General features: G+C 38.2%; 3 protein-coding genes and 1 long non-coding RNA gene across 4 annotated transcripts; 1 reads left to right on the plus strand and 3 right to left on the minus strand.

The window, feature by feature from the left end:
• Positions 1 to 14: 14 nt before the first annotated feature.
• Positions 15 to 4,967, minus strand: LOC145469315 (uncharacterized). The gene is made up of 3 exons (XR_014042298.1): positions 4,924 to 4,967; positions 2,206 to 2,281; positions 15 to 573 (listed from the first exon to the last, which is right to left on the minus strand). It is a non-coding gene; the product is annotated as an uncharacterized LOC145469315 (long non-coding RNA).
• Positions 4,968 to 10,323: 5,356 nt separating this feature from the next.
• Positions 10,324 to 14,084, plus strand: LOC145470168 (kelch-like protein 7). The gene is made up of 5 exons (XM_081453999.1): positions 10,324 to 10,716; positions 11,414 to 11,703; positions 12,160 to 12,569; positions 13,043 to 13,195; positions 13,627 to 14,084. Exons 1-5 carry the CDS (start codon positions 10,324 to 10,326, stop codon positions 14,067 to 14,069), a joined length of 1,689 nt encoding a protein of 562 aa, XP_081310125.1. The 3' UTR covers positions 14,070 to 14,084.
• A 21-nt stretch (positions 14,085 to 14,105) lies between these two features.
• Positions 14,106 to 21,214, minus strand: LOC145470170 (adenosine receptor A2b-like). The gene is made up of 2 exons (XM_081454000.1): positions 20,518 to 21,214; positions 14,106 to 17,122 (listed from the first exon to the last, which is right to left on the minus strand). Exon 2 carries the CDS (start codon positions 17,060 to 17,062, stop codon positions 16,067 to 16,069), a length of 996 nt encoding a protein of 331 aa, XP_081310126.1. The 5' UTR covers positions 17,063 to 17,122; positions 20,518 to 21,214; the 3' UTR covers positions 14,106 to 16,066.
• Positions 21,215 to 23,010: 1,796 nt separating this feature from the next.
• LOC145469897 (allatostatin-A receptor-like) lies at positions 23,011 to 26,559 on the minus strand. The gene has a single exon (XM_081453710.1). It carries the CDS (start codon positions 25,851 to 25,853, stop codon positions 24,828 to 24,830), a length of 1,026 nt encoding a protein of 341 aa, XP_081309836.1. The 5' UTR covers positions 25,854 to 26,559; the 3' UTR covers positions 23,011 to 24,827.

Genomic DNA, 26,559 nt, shown 5'->3' on the forward strand with positions numbered 1-26,559 from the left:
GTAGGCTATCTCTTTTACTATTTTTTGACTATGTAGGGTTGCCAAAAAGAAAAAAAATTCTGCACTTTTGAACAGAGTCTAGCCAGAAATCAAACATATACTTTGACTTTTGATGAGAGAAATCTATTGCACAGTGCAAGATCTTTCCCGCCAAAAGACTTAGTATATTTTTGACTCAAAACCAGACACCATTCAAAAGCGCAGACTTTTTTTTCTAAGGACAATTTTCCCGCCAAAAGACAGTTTTTTTTTCGACTTTTTTTTTGGTCTCTTTTAAAAGCGCAATATATCGTTAACCGAGAAAAATTTTCCCGCCAAAGGACTTAAGTTTTTTTTCGACTTTTTTCTGATCACTTTGAAGGACAAAATTGCTGTCAAAAGACTTTTTTTTTTCGTCGTTCGCTTTTAATCCAAGACAATTTTGTCGAATTTTTCCTCAGCTCCTTAAAAAAACAACATTTCCTCCGGATAATTTCCTGCCAAAAGTCATTTTATTACAATCTGCTTTATCTCGCTTTGGCTTGCTTTGCTCTTTGGTGACTCCATGGAGCTTTCTGGTGTTTGTCTTTGAATCTAGAAAGAAAAATCACAAATAAAGTAAGTCATACAGCATTTTCTGTAGATAATGTTTTTAAGGTTTAAGGGTTACAATGTTTGTTCCCCTAGTCACAAGAAATATGAAATCAGCTTGGTAAAGTTACAACCCATGTTAAGGTTAACATTTTTATTGAGTAGAATTCTTGCTATTTTGGCACTCTTTTCGGGTCCTTAACTGCAAGTTCCAAAATATATAAATCAACATCCATTCCTAGCATTACATTTCAATTCGTAAAACAATTAAAACAATATTTTGAGGTTTTGTGCTCAATTTTATTTAGTTCTTAATAACCGTGCAGAAGGTTTGTACATGTATGGGAGAATCTTGACCTTGGTCAAGATTCTGTATGTCAAGATTCTCCCGTACAGAGCGACTAAGCTTGGTTAATAAGATTCCATTATAAATTGGCCGAACAAGGAAACTGAAACGATTCGCTGAAAGTTACTTGAATTAGCCGGTTTGCAGTCACTACCATTTTGCTTTCAATTGGAATAAAAAATTTTGTCAGAAGAAGGTCGAACTCATTGATAGGTGTGTTTTGACTTCTCTAGCTTCTTTTATTGTCTAAAAAAATTTCTTACAGTCAGGCGTTTAAGTCAGTCCTTGTCTTGTATAGAGTACTTTTTACTTGAGGACTATACCGGCAAAAACTTATCAATTTTGTTTTCAGCTGGTGTTTTGATTGCTTGAGTTGAACTTTCATTTACCAAAGTTTGCTCGTTTTATTAACTTTTATCTCTTCAACTTTTGGGCTCTTCCATTTAGTATTTCTAGCAGAAACAAGCCAAATAATATTGTATGTTGTCTCTGACAGCGAAAGTAAAAGGTTCTTGAGCGATTTAGAAGCTGGTCTAAATGGGAAAATATTGATTCAATATTGATTTTAGCCAATCATATTTGTAAATTGAGCAGTTTCCTCGCAAAGCATGACCATATAATAAAGCTATTTTATTACAGCCTGACATAATGCCCAGTTGGGGGGGGGGGGGGGAGATTTATAAAAAGGATGGGGCTGCTCATCGGAAATTTTGAAAAGAACCATTAAGAGGAACCAAGATCTTGTTTTGTGGGCGTGGCTTGAAATGTTTTCACCCCCAACGAGGTACCAACCTAATGCCTTGTTTGGGAATTTGATAAATTCTCAAGATGCCAATTTGAAGATCATGTAGTGTTTTGATGAGCAAAATCTACTTTTAAAAATTGACAAAAGAAATCACTAAAAATCAATACATTGTTGTGAAATCTTGAAGAACTGAAGTGATAATCATAGCAAGTTTAGCCACCTGATTCTTAACAGTTGGCATGTTACTGACGGGAAAATTAACAATGCAAATCGATGAAAATTTCTTAAAGCAATCTTCAGTATTTGCCAAGTTAGTATTGGAAACATCAGAATCACGGGAAAAGATCCAAGGGATCACAAATGTTGGAAAAAGATGGATCCTCTGATCACAAGTTCCGGGTCTCTTGATAAGTTTAAATAGTTTCCCAGAAGAATTTGGGACTTAGGAGTTCTCAGAAAAAACGTTTAATCATGCACAAAAACAGGCCCATACTAGGAGATATACATTTGACTAAAAAGAAATAAAGCTTCAAGCCATACTCACCATTTGCTATGATAGAGTAAGATCCTTTCCTTTCTTGTTAATTGTTCCATTGTTAATGAAATCAGTCATCCCGAGACTGCTAGGAAAAGAAAAATCAATCAATCATTTCTTGCTCGTTACTGGAGATGACAATGATACACTTAGCAAATGAACTGGATAATGGTCTGAAATTTCTCTCAGCTGACCAACTAAATTGTTGTTGCATGTAAAACAACTTTAACAAAAAGTACTGTATGAATACTGATGAATGAGGGTGGTAGATTGATTTATGAAGTAGAACCTCGATGCATCTGTTTTATATTCAATAAAAGAAAAGGGTTGTCCTAATACCACCTGTGTGGGGGCATGGTGGCCTTACGGTTAGTGTGCTCACTTCTGTTTCAAGCAATCCAGGTTTTAGCCCTGGCTGGGGACATTGTGTTGTGTTCTTGGGCAAGACACTTCACTCTCACAGTGCCTCTCTCCATCCAGGTGTATAAAATGGGCACTGGCAAATTTACTGCTAGGGGTTTACCCTGTGATGAACTAGCATCCCATCCAGGGGCCAGGGGAGTAGAAATACTCCTAGTTGCTTCATGCTACAGAAACGGGAGAGAAGTTGTGGCCTGATTGGCCGCTTGCCTTAATTATACAGACTTAACCCTTACATTGGTAGCAGAGTGCCTGTTGTAATCTTGCACAGTTATCCAAAACTCACAATATCAACCCTAGAGAAGTGCAATTTAACTTTTACAGTGCTGGCAGTTGTTTTTCTTGACACTGCTTTTTCAAGTGTTGATTTCTTTGCTAGAATTGTATCAAGTTTGTGGGAAAATGCTTTGTATATTATGCAATGATGTCAGTTCAGAAACAGAAACAACACTTCTCAATACCAGTATTTATATACTTAAAGGTAAAGGATTCCAAAACCACTTCCAGAATATGCCACCCACCAGGCCAAGTGAAAATGTAGGCTTCAATTTATCAGAGTAAGCTCTCTGGCTTCTCAGAACTAATTTTTTGTAATCAAAAAAGAAACAAATAATTATAATAGTAATGATAGTAATAGTTATGTAATAATATTGATAATAAAGACATTTATTATAACAAGAAATTTCAATGAGTCCGCAGAAAAGGGTAAATAGTACATTTCAAGGAATACTCATTAACCGCGTGGCCATGGGCCGAGCGCGGTTCATGGTTTACCCGTGGTTTTTTTTTTTTCGATTTGTGTGTGAGCAGACCCAAGCTTCCACTCGGCCAAATTTTGAGTCACGCAACCTGTGATGTTTACTCGCCAAAAGCTGTTGAAACATTAATAAATCTCATCTTTCGCGGGAAAAAATTAAAAACCCAGCGCTTGTCAAAAATTATATTTTTTCACCAGAAATTTAGCTCGGAACATATACATATTTATATTCGTTTGAATCGTCGATGAAATGACCTTTTCCGGATATTTTTTCCTTCGGGGTCAACCGAAACCTCCGATTACAAAATCACGCCGAACCCACACGTTGCAAAAAAATCTCTTCAAAACCCTGACTTTGAAGCGATATAACACTTCAGCGTTAATAGCTACCACACGTTGGCAGGTGGTAAGTCTATTCCTTAACAATCCAGCTTTATTGTGTTAAAATTTCAGCGAAATCAAACAAAACCAGAATTAATTAGAATTTTTTTGTGACCTCACTCCCCAGACTTGACCTAACAAAGGAAGCAACGGTCACCCATAGCAACCGAAAAACACGAACATAACAAAGCCGACGTTTCGGCCAAAAACTCCAGAATTATCGCCTGAGAGCTTAAACTTGAATGGGAACATCTTTTTCGAACTTTTTTCAACTGATTTAGACGAAAGACTGGCCTCGGCGGGCTACAAAAAAGACCAAGAGAAAAAACAGAACAAGACAGCAGAACAAACCGATAATATTTCATCGCATGGCTTTCAGCACGAAAACGAAAATACAGCTTACTTCTGGATAAATTCAGCCTTAGAAGCCACCAACTGGTCCCAAATTACTTTCTGTATCCTTACAAATGTCCTGATTTCCATCTCCAAAAGATTTTGCCCCAATTTTGAGCAAATAAACATTTCGCCGCGGTGACCGCCATTACGGTGGCTTGCATACTAAATTAGCTAACTTGACAAAATTCTCCCGAGTGGGGAGGATGTGACGAAAAGAGCTGAAAAATGGCCTGTAATTGGCTAATGATGAGATCATCCCACTGTCCAAATTTGGTGAGAATCGAAAGTAACGCCAATTTTCTGTCACATTTTCAATCTGTAGCCACTGGAGTGACCAAAAACCGATACATCGGTCAGGATAGAGTTTCATTATTAAATTACATGACTTGTGTGACTACTTTGCTAGCCCTTTACTTGTGGAAAACACCAATCAAATTTAATCATGTCTTTAAAGAAAGAAAGCTATTGTTAATAGTGTTATTATCGTGTGGTTCATATCGTTCATGCCCATACATATCCCAAAGAAAGTTCTAGATTAGGACCATTATGTCATCGGAGATTTGTCAACGGCTACCACTGATGGTGCAATAATACAGTTTGTGTTGATCAAGTGATGTGATGTCTACAGTAAGAAAAGAATCATCAATGACTGCTTTGCAATGTGCACTACGTTCCGACGGTAGTGCTAAGCAAACAGTTAAATTTTAAAAGCGCGGTTATAAGATCTAAAAGATCTTCTTGTTTTCTTAAAAATGAAAGCTCTGCAGACTCACCATCTGGTATTGATACAGATACTTCCTCTCCACTCTGTTCATCTGCTGCTCTATTGTTACTGAAATCAGTCATCATAAACTGTAGGAGAAAGCAAGATAAATCAATTCTTTCTTCCTAAGTATTGGCAAGGACAGTAATACACTTAAGACATGTAGAGAACCATGATGATCGGACCAAAATTTCTGGCAGCTGACTAGCTGCATTACAGTTGCAGGTAAAACAATTCTCAATATTAATTTTAAAAAAAAGTCTCTGTTTAAGGCACTGATGAATGATGGTGGAAGCCTAGCTTATGAAATTGTACCTGTAGGGTCTGTATGGAGTACCAAAGTGTCATATCCCAGCCAATCTGAGTTAACCGACTTAAGGTCATTCTGCTGAAATAGAACCTGCACTGAGATTTTTGTGAAACTTATCGATTGTTTATATTATAGGAACTTAAATTTTGAAATAAAAATGAGGGGTCCCCATGTTCGTTTAGGAGCAAAAGCACCTTGTTTATATCCATAAAATCCTTATAATAGCACCATGATTGTAGTCACGATTGCTCGCTAAATTCACATTTTTCACGATTGCTTTTTGTTCGACACTGAGAAATGGTCCATATTTATTTTACACAGAGAAATTTATTACTCATTTCAAAACAACAACAAAAAATGGTAGGTCACCATACTCGTTTGCGAGAAAACGACGATTTAACTCTATGGCGATGTCCAGCTGTAAAGAAAAAGCCGCCATTTTTTAATGCACCCGTGCTAATCACGTGTGAAATTATGCACACTAGGGATGTGCAATGCAATACTGGGGAATGACCTTAAGATAGAATGGTTAGCCATATTACCCACAGTTATTAAGAGGTAATGGTTACTTTGTGTAAAACACACTGGAACTGTTGTTGTTCAAGCAATTTGCAGGTGGGTCATCACACAACACTTCTCCCTTTTCTTTATCGGTAATTGATGTATTGATGTATGTATTTCGGAGGCAGTGTGGCCGAGTGGTTTAGGGCACTGGTGTTGTAATCAGAGATCCCAGGTTCAAGGCCTCTGCCCTGCCACTAGTGGGATTTGTTTCTTGGTTGTCCCGAGTTCAAATCCTCGGTCAAGCTTTGTAAATAGCCAACTGGTCTGCCTCCTGCCAGTTGGGATTTTTGACTATGTTACGTTTATTTGAAATATTTGTTTCCTTTGTTTCAGTGACATGCCTGAAAACTAGCTAAGCTTAGTGCTCGTATAGCTAAGTGCATGACCACTATAAACAAGATTTATATTTTAACATTTACGTGTATGAAATGCTGGAGAAGAAACTGTACCCACCTGTTGCAATAGAACACAACTTAAAGAGGCTGTTTTGGGTAGACCCAATCCTTTATAACTTGTTCCATCATCATGAACCATCCAAGAACTGTGGAAAAAAGTATTTTACATGTAAATTATTTTATAAATTTCCTGCAATCCTGCAAGTGATATTGGAATTGTGAGTAAAAACTGAAAAATTAAAATTAATTTCATTAATTGCTGTGTTTAGGATTGCAAAGCAGTAATTTCTTGGTTCACGGCTTCCAAGTGATGAGATTTAAGTAAACCTTGGCAAAAAGACTTTTTGTCCAAATCAGAGAGTTATTCCCTCCACATTGACCATGCTGCTCAGATTGTTTACCCAACAGATCACACGACCACGGAACAAATAGGTCTACTGAGATAAACTTCTTACAGTATACGTATCGACAATAATGTTGCTTTTCTTAAAAAAAGCTTTCAATTTTCGAGTCTTAATAATTTTCTTCAACTGGATTTTATCAAGCATGAGAGGGAAATGTTTAGTATACTTATGGCTTTGAAATGAAGTAAACTTACTATTGTACCATATATACATGTATTGCAAAAATAATTAATATTATTGTAAATTGACAAAACAGTGTACTAAAAAAGATGGCAAGTGATACATTTACCCATAATGCACCAGTCAATGTAATTTCCCACCCCTCCCAACCCTGGGACAATGGCGGGATTAATGGGGCATTCATTATATAATCACGCTTCAGTAAGAGGGGCATCAATTAAAAACCTTATATTGAATCTTGCGGTGTTTTGAGCAGGGATTAGGCCATGATCAAACATCAAAACAGTTCACCATTGTGTCTCATTTGACCACAGGGAATTATTTGAGTCTAGAGAAGGAGTCACAGGTGAGCTTCAAGTATGCTGTTGATTATGTTTTGATCACCTTGCATATGACCGGTGTGCTTGAAATTTGAACTGACCAATCAGGATTCAGTACACAGGAAAAACTCTGGTACTGTCCTGCTGAATTCCGCATATCAACAAATATTTTAGATTACATATTTATTAATAATCATGTAGATAATTATATAATATGCCAAAGCGTAGGGTATTTGACAGACTGAGCATTACCCCTATGGCAGGGAAACCCTCAGCGGGGAGGGGGGGGGGGGAGGGGACCGCTGAAGTTACATTGAAATTCTCATGCAGGCTCATAAAACCACAGCAATGTCCTAAAAACGTCAACCTAAGATGCACAAAGTTGTTAGCGCTGGGGAAAATTTCGCCAAAAAAAGGCTTTCTAATGTGCCTAACTTTGCGTGTTAAGTTCACAGGGCATTGTAGTAAAACGGAGTCAAATGTACAGCCGCCATCTTTTTTTGTACAGTAGTTCTACACCGAAACAAGTTTCCTAGCCCCAGAAGAACTAACGATAAACAAATCAACGAAAATAAGATTACAGTTCAGGCACAGTATGAGAAACGAAGCCATCCACATGCTACTAAATTAAACTTCTCGTTTTACGCTGAACTTTGGCGTTTCCGAGAGATTGAAAGCCATTCGTTTGCTTCCTTACCTCAAGCTTGCCTCTCATAAACTGCATTTTCCAGACAAACCGAAAGGTGCTTCTTGAACTTTCCAAGCTTGTGAATTGCTCAAACATTCTAACTCTACAACTTTACCACAAAAACGCTTTCCTGATCCTATTTATCATCATAACCTCGGCGAACTCTGGATGGTTAGGTCAAGTGTTACACGTGCTGCAATTTTCGAATAAATTAATTTTCGCTATTGTTTCAACCACAGGTCACCCAAACGTAATATAAGAGTTTGTATGGGGAACTGTAGCTAAAATATAAGAGTTTGTATGGAGATCAGGAGTTAACATTGAATTCGTTCAATGTATCGGTAATATATTCGGTAAATTACCCATGCATTGAACGAATTTAATGTTAACTCCTGATCTCTATACAAACTCTTATATTTTAGCCACAGTTCTCCATACAAACTCTTATATTACGCTTGGGTGACCTGTGGTTTCAACAAACGTCAATGAGATGGCCCTCGCCAAAAATCCTGCAAAAATGCAAATTTCTTCAAGAAGCTCTAACAGCTTTAAACTGGACCTGGCTTAATCGTTCAAAACGATTTTTAGGACCTTTCTAAAAACGCAATGAGTCCGAGTCCGAGTCCGGGGACGGCCCTAACTAAATGCCAACTAAATGTCCAGCAGTCTGAAATTTTCAAAGATTTTCGTCGAAAAGCCTTATTCAAACCTTTTGAGAGTGTTCTATGTCTTCTATTCTACGTTTCTTTTAAAATGCCAAGCCATCCAAAATATCATCTTGTTTTTCTGGTGGATGAATACCCTGAGCTTGAAGATGCTGTAAAATTACCACGTTCAACATTTATGGCCAGACTCACACTCAGAAACTATTACAAAATTTCGACGCAAAGACTCGCACAAACGCTCCCAAGACTAGTTAGTAGTAGAGTATTATATGTTTATTTAGAAATGCTAAGCGAAATTTTGGCTTTCCTGTAGACAAATCTTCCAAACTTGAGCATGCTAATAAACAACATGTTAACGGTCCTGTCAGACTCACTGGCACGAATTCAACAACAGCAACAACAACTAGCTTTATTTGCATGACCATATATACATACAGTGTTGCAAAAGCTTTTGTAAACTAAAATTAAAACGGTAATGATTTCTGTGAACATATTTCAAAGAAACTAAATGCCGGGCAGTCAGAAATCGTTGCAGAATTTCGATGGAAAAGCTTATTCAAACCTTCTGAGGGTATTAATGTTTATTTATAAATGCCAACCAAGGTCAAGGTCAACTTTATTTAGGCAGGGTGGCCCAATCAGCACTTGGCTGGTATCAAAAGGGGCCCTGCGTAAATTAAGACTACATTAAATTTCTATACATAGAGATTAACGTTTACAATTATAAAAATTAAAAATAAAAACTACTCTCTAAAATAAAGTCTAAGAAGATTTTTAAAAATGGGGAGCGATGTTGCTTCTTTTATTGTAGTGGAAAAATAGATGGCTTTTTGAGGTCTGACCTTTATCTCAAAATTTTCTGAACAAACGTTCACTTCCGGTGATTCACTTTGCTAAATAATATTAACACGTTTTTAAACCCTTTTGTCATCTTCGATTCACTCGCAATAATTATTTTCTGGCTTGTATTTTGACTATCTTGCGTAGTGACAGAAGCATTTCCAACAAAAATAACACTAAGTAAAAAATTAACAGCAACAAATGATTTATAAAAAAAAAGGAAAAAAAAAATGAAACGGCTATAAAAAGACGAAAAATAAAACATTATAGGTAACTTCAGTTGAAAGAGTTTAGTTAGTTTTTATTTTGTGTTTTTCAAGACCTCCTGTGCCGCGTTAGCTCATTCCAAATGAGTTATCATTCCAAATGCATTGATATTGCAGTTTCTGATTCAACGAGTGTAAATGCAATGTCGAATTGAACCCAAAGTATAGTGTTAATCGGTTCCCGATCTAAATTGACAAACTTACCTCTGTAAAGAATCATTATCTGCGGACAAAAAGAAAGTGACTAATTGTAAGATCACGACAATACAAAAAGTCAAGTTTAATTAACACTTTTTCATCCACGGCGAAATTCACATTTGCAGTATTGTAACAAAAGCACAAAAAATTTGGTAATTGTTTCAATTTACACTTTCTTCTTTTTGTGTCATTTGCTCACGTTTGTCGCAAGTTCACCTGTCATACGAAGTGAAATGAAATGTAAATTCTCCCTAATGATTGCCATACAGTTTCTTTATTTTTGTTGTAAGAATTTGATAATACATAACGATCATTTCACTCAGTTGATTATTTTGTTAATTCTCTTCACTTGCCTGGCTGTCAGAGGCTCTGATATTGCAACGAGAAATTGGATTTTGATTACGTTTCTAGAATTTTAAGGGTTGCTTATAAATTATGCAGAATATCGGATGATGCAAATTTAATGTGCAGGACCGTAGTAACAAAAATAAATTAGTAATAACAAAAAATCTGAAAGGTCTCTTTATGTTTTCTTGTTATCCGAACTTGAGTAATAACGTTAACAGGGGTCAACATGAAGATGTCTTCAAAGCAATATTATTTAACTTCTTCTACACAAACGGTAGTAGCTAATGAAACTATTTTCTCTTCTGAAATTCACAATGACAGAACTTTCCAAGTTTTTCAGGATATGCGAGCGAAAGATGAGCTCTGTGACACTTATCTCTGTAGTGGCGGTCAACGTTTTCCCGCGCATGGCGTAATTTTGGCGGGAACTTGCCTGCTCTTCCGCGAAAAACTCGCGACTGCACAAGAGGAAATTAGAAGTACACGACGCTACAATGAACTGGAAATCCCAGAGAATTTTGACAAGTCAGTTTTGCTAAATGTCCTGGATTTCGTGTATGAGGGAAAACTTGTTTTGAATATGAATCATATGTCGGAGTTATTGCAACTGTTGTCCTACTTGAAGGTAATTAACTGTGTTTTGACACTATGCAGTAGTTTTAATTCAGCGAGAGAGGATAAGGTAAGAGAGTTTTAAAATTCCTCATATATTCCGTAAGAAAATCCATCTCAAGTTATTTTCAACCATGGTACTCAGTCTTTCCGAGGATAACGCTAATCAGCTTGTAAAGCCGCTCAGGCTGTCCGCGTGAGCAAAATCCACGTCGCATGATTGTCTATTTCTAGATCTTCCTGGTATTTCCGAAACCGGAACCGGAACCGGAAGTGATTTCAAAAAGCTTGAGAAGGATTCCTTGGGAATATTAAAAACCTATATGGGGGAATAAACTCTCTTAATCTTCCACCTCCCATCTACTGTATTTCATTTGCGTGCGTGTTTTTCCACGAAGTGTGAGCTCAAAAAGACCCTAAAGAAAAGATGAAAAGAAAACACATCCCCAAATAACCACATTTTCGTACTCATCTGTATAACTGAAAATATACCACTTGCAGTATTGCAACCTGTAATAGACATTTTGAAAAGTTTTGTCAATCCGATCTGGATGTTTTTGTGTGTGTTTTAAATTTCCGGAGGCTTCTGTAGACCGAAAAGTTAACAAAACAACAGTACGATAAAGAACCTTTTACACTGTATCTCTACGAAGAACACAAAAACTTTTTAAAGACTCATCTGTATGTTTGTCTTATTTTTTACATATTAGATCGACGAGGCACTCATTGCGTGCGAGCGATTTACTATAGATCATTTGCGAACACAGAACTGCATTGAGTTTCTTAAATTAGCTCAAACTCTTGAGCTTGAGCAGCTGAGGCACAAGGCGATGGAATATATAGAGTGGAACTTCCTGCAAGTCGTCAAAGAGGATGATTTTGTCGAGCTCTCAGCTTTTCAGATAACTTCTCTGCTCGGTAGCAATAATCTGAAGGTGAAGAGGGAGGATAGAGTGTATGAAGCAGTATGGAGGTGGTACAAGCATGATCCAGAAAATAGGTGAGATCTACTAAGGTGTAATGCAGCTTGTGCGGATATAAAGCAGTAGTACAAAAAAGCGCAGCTCTATAGCTTTCATTTGAATGGTCACACATTAGGGTTTCATCCACAGACTTAAAAGTTAGAACCACCTTGTAAAGCATAAAAAACAGTACCACATGAAAGAACTACTCAATAGCTTTCATTTGAGTGGTCACACACTAGGGTTTCATCCACAGACTTAAAATTTAGAACCACCTTGTACAGCATAATAAACAGTATCATATGTAAGTACTGCTCAATAGCTTTCATTTTAATGGTCACAAGCCAGGGTTTTATCTACAGACACAAAACTCGGGATTAGATTCTCCCAGAAACCACGCTACAAAAAAAGTCATTATTTATCTCTGCATACACTGAGATTCCACATTTCGCCAAATCTGAAACACTGATGTTGGTCTTAAAACTAACCTTTAGGGATCAAGACCTGGACGTGGTTTTAAAAAAAATTCGATTCCGTCAAATCAGCACAAAATTTCTCAAGACGCGAGTACTTCCTGAACTTGTTGAAGGTGAAGGAAGATGCCGCTTGGATGTGGAAGACGTTCTCACATCAAGACGACTGTCACAAGAAAATAACGATCCAGGAACACCGCGGAACTCACGGAAGATTATCTACTTGCTCAGCATGAAGACAACCCGGGTTGACACGTTTGACGAGGAACAGCGCGCATGTGTGCCTTGCCCTGATCTTGCGTCATGGGATGTTGGAAGAGATGATAACTACCGCTGTGCAGTTATTGTGCAGGACGAGTTGTATGTTGTATCCAAAAAAGCGGTGAACCGGTTTAATCCGGTTACAAGAAAATGGACGTGGGTCGGTGAAGGTATGCTGTCAGTGTAAACTGAATAATGTTTACTAGGGACCATATCCCTCAACAACGTTTTCTCTAGCTTGATTAAAATTATTGCGCCATTACTTGATCACTTTACCACTTTTAGAGCGGTTTTCAATTGAGTATCGCAAAACCAAAACCAAAGTAACCACTCTAGCCAATCTCAAAGGACACAAACAAGACAATGAACCAATCAACATTCGAAATAATTACATGTAGCTAACGCAAAGCGCGGGAAAACCTGTGCGAGCGAGTCGCGATTGGCTTTGGTTTTGCTTCTGATTGGATGAAAAAGTGGCGCGAGTTTTCCAAGCCAAAGGCGTAGCGTAATGACGCAAAACCAATTACTTTGCGACACTCCAATGAAAACCGCTCTGAGGTGCATTCTGAGTTAGTATAAATCTCAGAAGAAATAATAATGATAAAATATAAACCATAGCATGACAGTATATTTGTCATTTCAGGCCGTTCTGTACGTGAAGCTGGGGTTTGTTCTTATAAACACAACATTTATGTACTTGGTGGCAAACCTGATGCTATGGCTGCGCACAAGTTTGATGTGTGCCTCGGAATATGGAATTCCTTGCCGGAGATGATCAGGCCTCGACGATGTACCGGTAACATTGATTCATTTTCTGCCTCTATCTTTGCTTTAAAAACTTTTGAGGTCTTGTTTTATTTTTAAATGAAGTTTTTAGGCTGAAGTGTAAGTTTGTAGTCTAACCAACAGAACTCGCAAACCCACTCATATGCATATACATATTCACTTATTCCCCTTAAATTGTCCGGCCCCTCAGCTTTTTTTAGCTTTTTCGTTCATTTATACTTTCGTTTGTTTGCCCGTTCGTTCGGTATTTCGTTCTACCGTTTGTTCGTTCGTTCGTTCGTTCTCTTGGTCGGTCGGTCGGTTGGTCGGCCGATCTGTCGTTCATTTGTTCGTTTACACGTTCGCGTGTATGTTTGTAGTTTTGTTCGTAATTCAATGGGCCAGTTTGTTTCATACTACTACATAAACTAAACGGATACCTATACCAATTTTCCTTTTAAGGTGTGGTCGTCTTGGGTCGAAAGATTTACGTCGTGGGTGGCCTTAATGACGATGGTCTGCTGACCACCATGGAACGCTTTCATTTGAGGTCTCAAAAATGGAAAGAGCTTCCTGGCCCTCAAGAGCCCCGCTTCAGTATGGGCGTGGCTACTTGGGCAGGAAGTATTTTTGTATTTGGTGGACGGAGTGACCGCCAAAGTTTAAAGAGCATGGAAGTGTATTACCCTAAAGAAGAGAGATGGGTGTCTGCGCCTGCGCAGTTAAACGATGACAGGAGTGAGTTTGGTCACGTGGTATACAAAAACAAGATCTATTGTTTTGGTGGGCGCGGAGTAAACACGGTCGAGTGTAATGATTATTTGAATCAGCAGTGGCGCATTGTGGGTAGAGTCAGCGATAACACTTACTCTGTCAACTGTTTAGTTTATCCTCCCTTGAACTGAATTGAACGCGCCGAGAAAAACTGTAATTTTCCTTAGTGTAGACCGAGAAATTTTGCTTTCGCTTCAGTTAGTTCTATTTCCTTTTGCGTTTTTGAGAGCGTACGTTTTTGGTCAGGTGGCAAAGGATGTTCTACAAAACGAGGAACTGAAGTATATTTCCAACTGGCTCCTAATTAATCTTTCCGTAGTTCAGATTTATCGGCTTTTGTCTCAACGATTATTAGATTTTTTATTATTACATGGCTAGCTCACCGCGCGGGCAACATGAAACAAATCCTGCACTACGATTGGCTGTTCTAGTGGGTAAGAAAGCTTGGGCAATATACAGCCATCTTGACTTCATGAATCGGTAAATACCCGAATTTCTCCTTGCAGTAGTGTGTGTGTTAAGATGAGAGTATGTAAGCCCGGTTGTGATGTTTCAGATTCGCGCGTATTGCTTGATAAATGCCATATAAAAGCACTAGCGTACTTTTTCGTGTTGACATGGCCTCAGCTAAACACTTGGGGTTTGTGAGAATTCTCGAAAGTTGTTCAAACCTCCGCTACGTCCCGGGTTTGCATAACTGTGTTGAATTCTCCGACCCACCCCCGGCCTCCTCGTGCCCGGGCTATGTGCTCTGTTGCTTAAGGCATAGACCAGTTCCACGCGATGTTTATCTTTAATTTTCAATCATTTAATTTACTCTGCGTGCAAAGAGTCTTCATCAGTTAACTTCAAGAGTTGTATTCAGATATCGATTTACTGTTGGTAAACTTCTCTGATAACAATACATGCAGCGAAATATATATATCTTATAAACCCAGCACGAGGGCCGTACTGGGAGAATGTCGGTCCGAGGTCTTCACAGTACGGATCGTCGCTGTGCTCAGGTCGGTACAAAAAAAGACCGGGGGCCGACAGTCTCCCAGTACGGTCCCGAGCAAGCTTGGCTGATAAGAGAATCATTACAAGACTGAAACTACCCAAAAATCTTCAAGAGTGATCTTGCGGGATCATTTTCGGGACAGTGCCCTGTCAAATAATTAGAGAATAATAGACCAGCGTTGGAGCAATCTGATTAGTCGATTTTAGTTATTGGCCCTCTGAACTGACTCAGTCGTGTAATAAAGATCGTTATATACCGGCAGAGGGAAGTCTTGTCACCATCGCTGGTCTTTAAGTGGGTCCTCTATTCCCAGATTGAATATATCAACTCTTATTATTTTTCTATGATTTCTGACTTCCTTTTTAAAAGGGCAAAAATGAAGATTTTCATCTCAGTGTCTTCGGAATAGTAGGTGCATAACGGGATTTTACAGTCGTCACAAAACTGATAAGAAAATAACGAGTTCATATGGTTTTGGGAATTAAGCTGTCTTAAAATTAGGAGTTTGTATGGATTTTGAACCTTATTATATGATTACTTCATTGTTTCTGTTTCCTGCATCTACCCAGCAAAGGGATAGTTGCAATGTTGTTATCCATATAAATTTCCTTATAGTGTGGCCAAGGAGCCAAATATCCTCGCTGGTACTGTTAGATCTGCCCCTCCCCTTGTATGGACGTGGCTTTAATATATTAAATTGCACAGCAGCAGGGTCTCATTAACCTTACTATATGACGAAGAAAATTACTTCATTGTGATTGGCTGAGAGCAGGCCAATTCATTGATATTTCTTAATTTGCACTGCAGTGCATATTAACGCGTGCGCATTCGCAATATAATTTTCATGATATTCGAAAATTATTTCAAAATGCACTCGCCTAAAGGCTCATGCAATTTTGGAAGAATTTTCAAATATCACTTGGGCTGAAAATCCTTAATTGCCCTCGCATTCATACGATTACCTATATATATTTCATGGTCTATAACCTGGTCTCTGTTCACCCTAAAAGCATCCTACTTGCTCACATGACCAATCTCAACGTGAGCTTTTATGTTGTGGCATCAATTTATCGATTGGTTTAAATTTGAAATTCCCTGCGCAACTCCGAAATGGCCAACATATATTTATCAAGCGGTGGATGGCCGTGTCTGTTCCTTTGTTCTCAGATGGAAGACGGATAGTCTCGCTTCGTGACCACACACATGGGAGGGCTCAGGCTCGGCAAAAACCCTATTGGCGTGGCTACAGCAAAACAACACATACAAGGGTTTCCTGAAGCCCTGCATATTCCAGCACAACAAGAATGGGTGCACTGCTGAGTTCAGTAAAATTAAAAGCACCGTGATGTTGTACGTATTGGAGCCGTAACTGACGGCGGGGGCGTAATATGCCAGTAAATAGGTCGTGTAATTCGGCAGACGGCAGACGGTGTGAACAAAAGTCACCAAAATCAACGATTTGGTGATGTTCCTCCGCGCACGCAGTCTGGCAGTCTGAGAGATCTCCGTCGCCCTCCGCTGACGATTCCACAACGTGTAAATAACTTGGGAGTACAGCACATACATAACAATGACCGAGCTCGAGCCCAAGAAGAACATACACATGACGTAGGCTTTGGGAGAGACCCAGCTTGGCCAACTTTCCACGCAAAAATCGCTCTTTTCGTCATAATCAAACACGATCAGCGTTGGTAAATTCGCCGCAAACGCGGAAATCCAACAAAACGCTATAACGCCCTTGATATGTGAAGACGTAATCGGCGCTCTTCGGTTTTGAATCATGATAGAGGTGTAGCGTTCCACAGCAATGGCGATCAGGAGGAAACCCGATGTTGTGGAGCTTGTCCACAGGATTCCACTCCCGGTAATGAACTTGCAGAAGTAGTCTCCTGTGGTGTCTGTCGGATGCCGAAATGCGGGCTTGCTGAAGATCACGTGACGAGGAAGTATAAACAAACCAGTCAGAGCGTCTGATATTGCTAAGTTGAAAATCAAGTTGTTCATAGGTATTGTCAGTGATTTGCTCCGATAAAGAACCACACAGACCAACACGTTGAAAGTCAGGCACACTATTTCTAAAATCGTGAACAGAGAAATGAGTGCTAAATCAGCACTGTCACTCATTGTGGTAGATAGCTTCTGTAGTTTCTTGGTGCTGGGAAGATAACGCTCTGTTGTTTTACCCTGCAGGAAACAAATTAAAATTTATAGTCATTTGTATAAACTTTTTGCACACACTATAATTCAATGTATGCTTTGAGACGTGTTTACAACACGAAATGGCGAAATCAAGAAATGGTACAACGGGTAAAAGTCAATGTGGGATAGGAGTGTCTATAAGTTTAACCTTTCCTATCTTTGAGAGCTAACCACGGTCGAGTCAGCGATATTTAGGCCAACCGGATCGCTATTTGGGCTAACCGTAGTGCCATTTCGCCATTTCGTCTTCAGTTTAAACACGCCCTATATTTAGTTGTCTTTAGTTCTTAGTTTTATGAAAACGAAAGAAACGCTTATTCTAAACACATTTCAGGATCGAGGATTTGACACTACTGATTCCTTCAAAATGACGTCTCTAAATATTAATACAATAATTGAACAAAGAACTCGATCGGTGATCGCAGCCAGACGCTTGTACGTGATTCTGCCAACATAGAGCGAAAGATTTGAAACCATGAACTTCGTATTAGATCAGCTGTGCTTTGCTGTCAGTCGATAGAGCAACCGTCAATTATCTAATCCAGAGGTCGTGAGTTCGATTCTCGCTGAGATCAAAAGATGTTCTACGTTTTGTGGATCTCATCAAATAGAAGATGAATCTCACTTTCATGCGTATTGCACTAAACACTCTACTCTAAGAGATGAATTTTAAAGAAAAATAGAAAATATCGTTCCGAATTTTAAACAATTTATCTCCGTTACAAGCTATCCGCGAACTTCTGACTTAAACAAATCATTATACTAATATTTAATTAGCAACATTCATTTCAACGTGTTTTGATCTTACGCAATATTCCTCTTTGAGTAATCAATCCGTTGTAACTTGATTGCTATATCATAACCTTATTATATGTGCACGATAATCATTACTGTATAGTTTTAGTTTACAAAAGCTTTTGCAACACTGTATGTATTTATTGTCATGCTAATAAAGCTAGTTGTTGATGTTGCTCAGGAGCTAACGCTCAAGTCCGCAGGGGTTGTTCAGAAGGTGGACACCGCTATCTATCAGATCAGTAAATCACTATCCAGGGTATAGCGTAGTTTGTTTTGCTAACACGTATCCTCTGGATAGCGATTCATACTTCGAACAACTGAGGCTAGAATGTTATTCATGAGTTTAATTCACCACTTTTTACTCACACCCACAGAGTTGATTCCATTTTGTATCTACCTTTCCGTTTAAGAAATATACCTCTATAATATTGACAGATGACGTGATTACCGGGAAAACCAGAATTCATGAAATTAATTTTTATCCGTACGAACACTAAGCTCTACTCCTTGAAAATTTTCGTGTCGTACCATTTTTCACCATATTATTATTTTTTACCATATTATGCGCAAATTGGGTGGCCTTGAAATTTGGAGAACAAATTATTTCTTCAAGGGGTTGCAGAAAGGAACCAAAGAATAGTGGGCATAACAAATTCAGGAAATGTTACAAAGCCGGCATAATCGGTTGATTAATTAAATTTTCTTCGAAATTATATTTCTGGATATTCCTCAGTTATATATTAAGTTACGTATGTCTTGAATTAATGAACTATTTTTTTTCGGGGGCTGGGGGGGGGGGGGGGGAGAAGAAATTTTTTAAATGAAAATATTGCTGCAAATGATTTTTTTTTTTCGTTTTTGCTCAAGTCACCCTTAAGGCTTAAAAGGTATACGGAAATATTGACCAAACTATTGACACAGACGTGTTTCTAAGTCAATCGGTTTTAGTCTTGTTTATTAAAATGTTTCCTAGAGTCGCACGAAAGTTTGTGGTATTTATTATACTGTCAGAAAAATTCAATTTATTCAAATTCCCTTCTCGATCTCGTGAAAGGAATGCTGAAGTTTGCGTCCTATTTACCGGTGGTAATTGTCTGTACCGAACGTAATACAACTTTATACAATTGCTTTGAATGAATGTTTAATGAAAAAAAAAATACTATTTACTTTTGACAAGAAATGGCACAAGACATTTCTAATGAGATGTCGGCTGAAAGAACTGACAGTTTTTCTGCAGTTTCATATTTATTACTAATATAAAAAACAAATTTTTCTCCTTCGTAATTTTCTTCAATGTCTGAACATTTGACATTGATCATACGTATCAATATAATTGGTCTTATGTCCAAATTGAGCTGAGCTTGTTGCTAATGTTTTTTCGACAATTTTTTTGCGCATAATTCTTGAATTTTCTTATTTATTTAAGACTCCGGAAAAAGCGACCATTATTTTACGTCTTCTCAGTCATTGAATAAATAAATCATTTTTGCAGAAATTTAAAGCTTAAAACAATCATCTCTTTGGAAACTGCGAGGATGATTGCAAACATAAACAAACTCGGCGAAAATTTTCTTCCGATGTGAGTGGTCCATCTGCGAGACGAATCGAGAAAAAAAATGTTCGTATTTTTGGGACAATTTCATGTCGATTCTAGCCAATTTTCATTAATGGCCATCTTCCGCCGAGATAGAGGAAAATGTCGATTAAATGATAGTAGAATTCCATTCCCTCTTGAAGCAATGTAAAATAAAGAAACACGTAAAAGGGATTAAATAAATCTAGGCTTTAGCTCGGCGCAAAAACACGATCCCTTTCAAAATTGCGGCAACTTTGATCACCAAGTTAAACACATATACACCTCTGACCTTCGAAGTATTATTTTCAAAGTTCTGCTTTTTCAAACGTAAATTCTAGAGCGCTTACAGAATCGTTGATAAACTGCACACAGTAGAAATTTCTAAAACAGAACGTCGACCAAATCAAGTAACTTATCCAAACAACCTTACATATGGTAATCTTTTGCTTCAAGATGGCTTGAAAATGAGACAGATATTTTAATTTCACTGTGTTAAAAATGCGAAAACACAAATCTTACTTTCAATTATCCGACTTCGCTAAAGACAGTGCTTATGAACTAAGCTTTACTGTAAGGTTTTATGAAGTAATTTACTAATAAGATGCTGAACAATGGGACTTGCCTTCAGTTAAAGATTGCCAGAGCAGGTGAAAAATGGACAGTCAAGAAAGCGACAGGTTCAAATTTCATCCCTGGTTTTCCCAAAAAGCAACTTGTAACCTTCACGTTAAGATACCGAATGATAAACAGTTCGAAGGTAACTACACTTTATATAATTGAAAACGAGACTCTCTTCATAAACTGCATGTTTTTTCCCTATTCAAAAACATTAGACTGAGCTAAAATACAAACAAAGTGCTTTTAGTGCCTTTTGCGCCTAACAAACAACGAAATCGCAATACCAGAGTAATTCTGTCTGTAAGAAAAATCTGGCTTCGTAAATGTATGACCAGCTTCGCCCCTTTCAGCACAAAATGTCCAAGCAAGGAAAAATCATCACACTTACCTTAAAAACGGTGAACTCTTTTAGATGGAAGCTTTAGATGAATACGTTCAAGCAGCACTCGCCAAAAATGGCACGCAAGAACATACAACGACAGATGGATACAATATTTGATCGACAGATTGTCAAACGATATAAAGAACCTCGCAGTATGACAACAGAAAGACGCCCAACCTCAATATCACAGATCTGATTAGCATTTATCACTCCGGCAGCTTATGGTAGCTCTATGAAAAATCGACGAAACCCTGTTAAAATCATAACAGCTTTTTTTACAAATACATACAATTGCTTGTTTGGCCTAAGCAATTCTCGTATCTTATTCAATTCGGTGGGTGGGTTCTTCATACAAAGTGTTTTGCTATATATTTTATGCCGAAAATTGGGATCGGTAATCAATGCTAACGACTTGTCCGAGCTCCCATTGTTATAAGCTAAGACTATTAAATTTACATAAAATAATTCTCAGCACGTTCCCTAACCGAGGTAACGCATATGTTCTGCTCGCGCGCACTGAGATGAAATCCGAAAACTCCCCTTGATGACGTAGCTCGACAGTTAATTCTGATTGGTTATCGGCTCTTGGTACAGCCAATCGGAGGCCAAAGAGTTAGATCATACATGCATTGAGTTGTGCATGCCAATCGAATTCAGACTTGCGCATAGTGGATGGAAGAAAAGTGTGGACAAATACACCTGTTTAGACTGTTCAACTGATCGAGATGAACTTAGCTTTTGAAGTTTTTGAACAGCTTACATGTAGAAACTCGGAGAAGTTTCTAGTATTCTTGCTGTACGTAATTCTAACTCGCTTAGTTCTTATATAAGATTATCTCTTTTTGATTTCGTATTTGTATCTTTTGACTTCGTGCTTTATTTTAACAATTTTAGATGATTAGTTTTTTTTTAAAGAAATATATGACTGAATTGAGGAAGTTACTTCAATGGGATTGGCTGAGAGCAGGTCGATTTATAGTTAATTCTTGATTTGCACTGCAATGCAAATTAACGCGCGTAGTTTTCTCAGTCATATAGCAAATGAGAAATCTTATGTAAGCTTAAGATATACAGCTACTTGTCAGTTTTGAAAATTCTTTCAAGTTGCACTCGCCTACTTTATTAAGGATCGCTCAATTTTGAGAGAATTTTGAAATATTCCTGGCAGTGTAAATCCTACAGTGCACTCGCAAGGTTTATTTTAATTGAAGTATGTGATGGAACACGTTTTTCACAGTAATGACATCGAGTTGACACCTAGCTATCCTGTACGTGTTGTGACTAACACTAGTTACCCATTTACCTACCCATTGCGTGTCTTTCTTGTGACATGGGACACTTCTTAAAACTTAAAATTATTTGACGCACTCCATTTCAAAAGCATTTTTCCGGGTATTTGCTGGGTTTTCGCTTCCGCTAGGGCTGTTTCATTGCTTTTCATCACGTACCAAGAGTCTCGAGGTTTTCTTTTAACATGTAAAAGTGCGTCGAGATTTCTTCATTTCAACGGATTTAATTACGGTTGTGTTAATAGTAGTCCCTTGCTCCGACACTGTTGTATTCAATCATTTATCGCCTGAATGCAGAGAAAGGAAATTTCCAGAACAAAAATTCCCGCCTTCTGTGATGGTGGTGTTCACGGCTCTATTCACACATGTTCGATTTTGTGTTGACATAAGAATTATGACCGGTTAGTCGTGTAGATATGATGTAGAGTATATAATCCCTGGAGTGAGAAATACATGGAGTGATAAATATATATTTGTCAGTAGCTCTTCCTGCTAGTAGCTCTTCCTGCAGCCGTCCGCTTTACAATGGGAAGACAAATGGGAGTGGACATCACGAATTTGGAAGTTTGTACATGTAAAGACACTGTTGATCACTGATGCAGACAGATTTCCACGATTTCGAAAATGTCCGTTGAATTGGATGACCGGGGTAAAGTGTAAATGCGATGAGAGACATTATTTTTTTTTGAAAATTTTTTCAGTGGGTTTCGTTTCAGCATTATGATAAATGTGTAGGAAAATTGTAAATTAATTCTGTCAGCAAATCCTTGCAAGCACGTCCGCCAGAAATTAAACAAGCTGCTTTTCGATCATGTTTGCGCCTCTTCAAAATCGCAAAAATCTGGCTGCGAACTCCGTTTCTAGAAAAGGTCACCAAGTTTAATTATAAAATCTTAAGGAAATTTAACTTACTCACCGCCAAATTCAAATTTAGGCTGCGTCTACGGCCAGAAAAACCAAAAATAGCAGTTATTTCAATTGTAGCGCGAAATAATGTTTTAAACTCAAACCAAACGCGTTTTAAACAGGCTTAAAAGACTTTATCCTTATCATCTTATTTCGGGTCGAGAAAAAAAAAAAAAAAGAAAAACTGTGTTTTTTAGCATCTGGTTCTTTCATATAATTATTTGGTAATAATAATTTCCGCAAATAGAACGGAAGGACATAGATCTTCATCAGCAATTAAGAAAATAGTGAACAATTTCGGGACCGTATTGCAAAAATTAATCTCTCGCGTATATAAGCAAGGTGCAGTGAATTTGCGAAAATCGAACAGTTTAAGAAACTTGTCATGCCTCAATCAAAATTTGAATTTAAATTTAAGTCACTAGAATGCTTTGCTCAATACTCAGTTTTGAGCAAAGCTGCGGGAACCCACTGGATAAAATTAAATGAATGCCATCCTTTTATTAGAAGTTTTGGCATTACTAAAAGAACAAACTATCATGGTTGTTTTTTTAGCAGTATAGCTTTATTAAGCGTCGTCTCTTATGGCTATACAGTCGTTCCCGAATCAGATTGAATCGGGTCTTTCTCATACGTTGTCAACTTAATGTGCACCCCAAGACTACTTAGCGTGACATTTTCTGTCAGTTGTTTATTATTTCCTTTGACCACAAAAATCCATCCGTTCCTAGGCGATATTTGCACTAGGCAGGGTAAATAACTGTGTCGATAAGATGTTTTCACAAAACTCATTCAAATGAATAATATTTATCTTTCCGAACAACTAAAACCGTAATGACTAGCTTAATTTACATCGGTTTCTCGTTGGCGGGCCATACGCATTTGAGATACTGATCTTAGCGCCAACATGTACAAATATTTAGCCGTATTTCGCCGTCTGCTTACAAAGCAACAAAGGTGAATATTAATAAAATTTCTCTTTTTTTCTTGGCTCTGAAATGCGGACACACGCGTGTTTAAATAAATAAATATATATTTATATAGCGCCATTTTCCACTAATTGTCCATGGCGCTTTACAATACTTTAAAATTAAAATCCTAAGTTTAAAATCCTAAAATTAAAATCCTAATCCTTTAAAAACAAACTTCATTGTAAGAGTCATGAAAGTGGTTCGAGCAATCCGTTCAAAACTATGTACATTCTTAGGTTAAAAATTCCCTTTCTGTAATCCAGTATTTCAGGCGTGAATTACAATTTCTCCTCACAGATTGTTATACATTTCTTCGAATGCTTGTAATGAGAATACAGTGGTGTATCAATTGCAAGAAGATGAAAAACTGCCCGCCGAGGCAGACAAGCTGACCGGCAAAATACTGGGCTAGCCCATGTCAAACTAGCATGAAATTCCAGCGAGAGAACCACTAAACTTTTAGTATTTTAATGCTACAGAAACCAGAATTACTAGTGGTGATGGTGGAACAACAAACCTCGAAAGGGGTGCCGAATACCATGTGTCTCGCAAAATTTTCGTCGAATTTCACGGGTCTCGTAGTCTCGATTTTTTCACAAAGCGGTTTCGCAGTCTCGAGTTTTTTTCATCAAGGCTAAAGTTCCAATTTGTTTGCTTTTTTGCTATAAGCTTGAATGAAGTCTGAACGACTTAGAACCTGAACGTCTTGAGCTCGCATTCAAAATACTTTGAAGTCTCGGTCTCGCAATTGAAGGAGTTAAAATGTCTTGGGTTCGCAAAGAAAAATGCTTGTCTCGCCTTTTCTCACAGTCTCGCATTTACTAGTCACCACCCCTCTCGAAAAATACATTTTGCTTGTTAATTAACACTTCCTGTTTAAATCCTATTTGTGAAAATTTGCTAAAATGTCAGGAAATTGTCTGTTTGTTGATGAGTCTTTTGTTCCGCTTGCCCGCCTACTCGCAATTGGCAAGTAGATATTAGTTTGTGAGGAACAAATATCATTTACGTATGTTGGTTATTACGACTAGCGAATGTTACTCTCGACAGCTTCTTCAAAGCCTCTCCAAACATTGAGCTCAAACGGTCACGTTCGTTTGTTTTTCTGGTTTTGTCTCGCGGTTTTGTCATTGTACTTTTTGGAAGATTTTCAGAGCCATTTGGTAATAAACGTTGCCTGAGTCCTTGCGTAAGATGCTGGTGAAGTGTCCTCCATTTCCACGTGGGGCACCACCATGTTTTCCGTCTTTTTGCAGGGGACCAACTTCCAAAACTCTATACGAAACGAACGATTCATGTAGCCATATATGAAGGGGTTACAAGCGGAGTTTAGAACCACCAGATATGACACAACAAGTGTACCTTCAGGTGAAATGTGGAGTAGATTTCCACGGCTTAGAAATCCGATCACATAAGCTGGAATCCAGCAAATAGCGTAGGTTGAAACAAGCAGAAATAAAGTTTTAGTGACTCGAATTTCCTCCACGCTCGCTCCGTTTGTAAGACATTGCGCGTGAGGATTCGCAGCTCTTTGAAGTGTAGATACACATTGAATGTTATGCTGACGTACGGCCCGCGAAACTTTAAAGTAACATACGATTATCGTGGCTGTGCAAGGGATTAAAATAAGACCTGTGTCAAGAGATAGAAATATCATCGTAAAGTTTGGTTTGTGGAACTTTAAAACGCACGCCGCGTAACCGCTATGAAACGCGAACTCCGCCCAGCCAACGAACACGGGAAACGCGACAATCATTGCCATTAGCGTCCACAACGTTATCAGAAAAGCGATCGAGCGTTTTCTTGTAAAAATCTTCAAATAAAGCGACGGTTTTACGACCCTACAGAATCTATTCACCGCCATAAAAGCCATGGTTAGCAGAGAGACGAGCGATAAAACATACGTGAAAAATCCCTGGATAACACAACCGGCTGACCCATAACGCCAATGTCCTGAAATAAGAGCTGATATTGTCAGCGGACCGGCGATACATGAACGAGCCAAGTCTGCCACAGCTAAAGCTGTTACCCACAAATTCGTAGTCGTTCTGAGGCTGGGATTTCGCGCCGTTGCCAGACAAATGAAAGCGTTTCCTCCGATAGCTGTGATGTCAATAAGCAGCAGTGAAGTGGATTGCAACACTACCAGTTCAGCGCTTCGCGTAGGAAGCTCCATAGTTCTGTGAAAAACCGGGAAAAACCTTCAGTTGCGCGGTATTGAAACAGGTGGATTTCAAGAGACCGCAAAATTGGAAGCCAGAAAATTGCACGAGATATAGTTTCCTTTTCTTGGCTGACCGTCGCGGAAAAAAATTGAGTAAGGTCTTTCAGTGATCGACGGAGTTGTAATAAAACTGCGAGATAACTCGATTGCCAAAAATGGTTAATCACCAGCACAACCAGAAATGAATTGTGCAGCTGACCTAATTGGCTTGTGTACCCAGTGAAAATATGAAATGCTACCCAATGACTTAGCGCTAGCTTGGTTTACTAGTAACACGTAAAAATGAGAAGATCTGTAGCCGGCGACTGATGGAATATTCTTAGAATTTCCAATTTCATTTAGCTGTCATTTGAGTTGTATCCCCTGTAAATGGAAAAAAATTAATATAGCCTCGATGGATCTTTTACGCCTCAATTCGTGAAAATACAGAGCGATAAGAACATGCGGTTTTTTTTTTCTGTCAATCAACTCGGGCTAGCGTGGTTGTCTTTTGTTTGTCAAACATAGAGCTTTGTTATTAATATTTATAATTATTTCAATTCGATTACGGTATCTCTCCATTTAAACACTTTAATACTCTTCAGTTGAAAAAATCGCAGATAGCGATAAAGAGCGAAAAGAAATAGCGGTCTTTTATAACGTATCAACGATCGTTTCT

The sequence above is a fragment of the Orbicella franksi genome, chromosome 15 (assembly GCF_964199315.1).
Source record: "Orbicella franksi chromosome 15, jaOrbFran1.1, whole genome shotgun sequence".
NCBI classification, from domain to species: domain Eukaryota; kingdom Metazoa; phylum Cnidaria; class Anthozoa; order Scleractinia; family Merulinidae; genus Orbicella; species Orbicella franksi.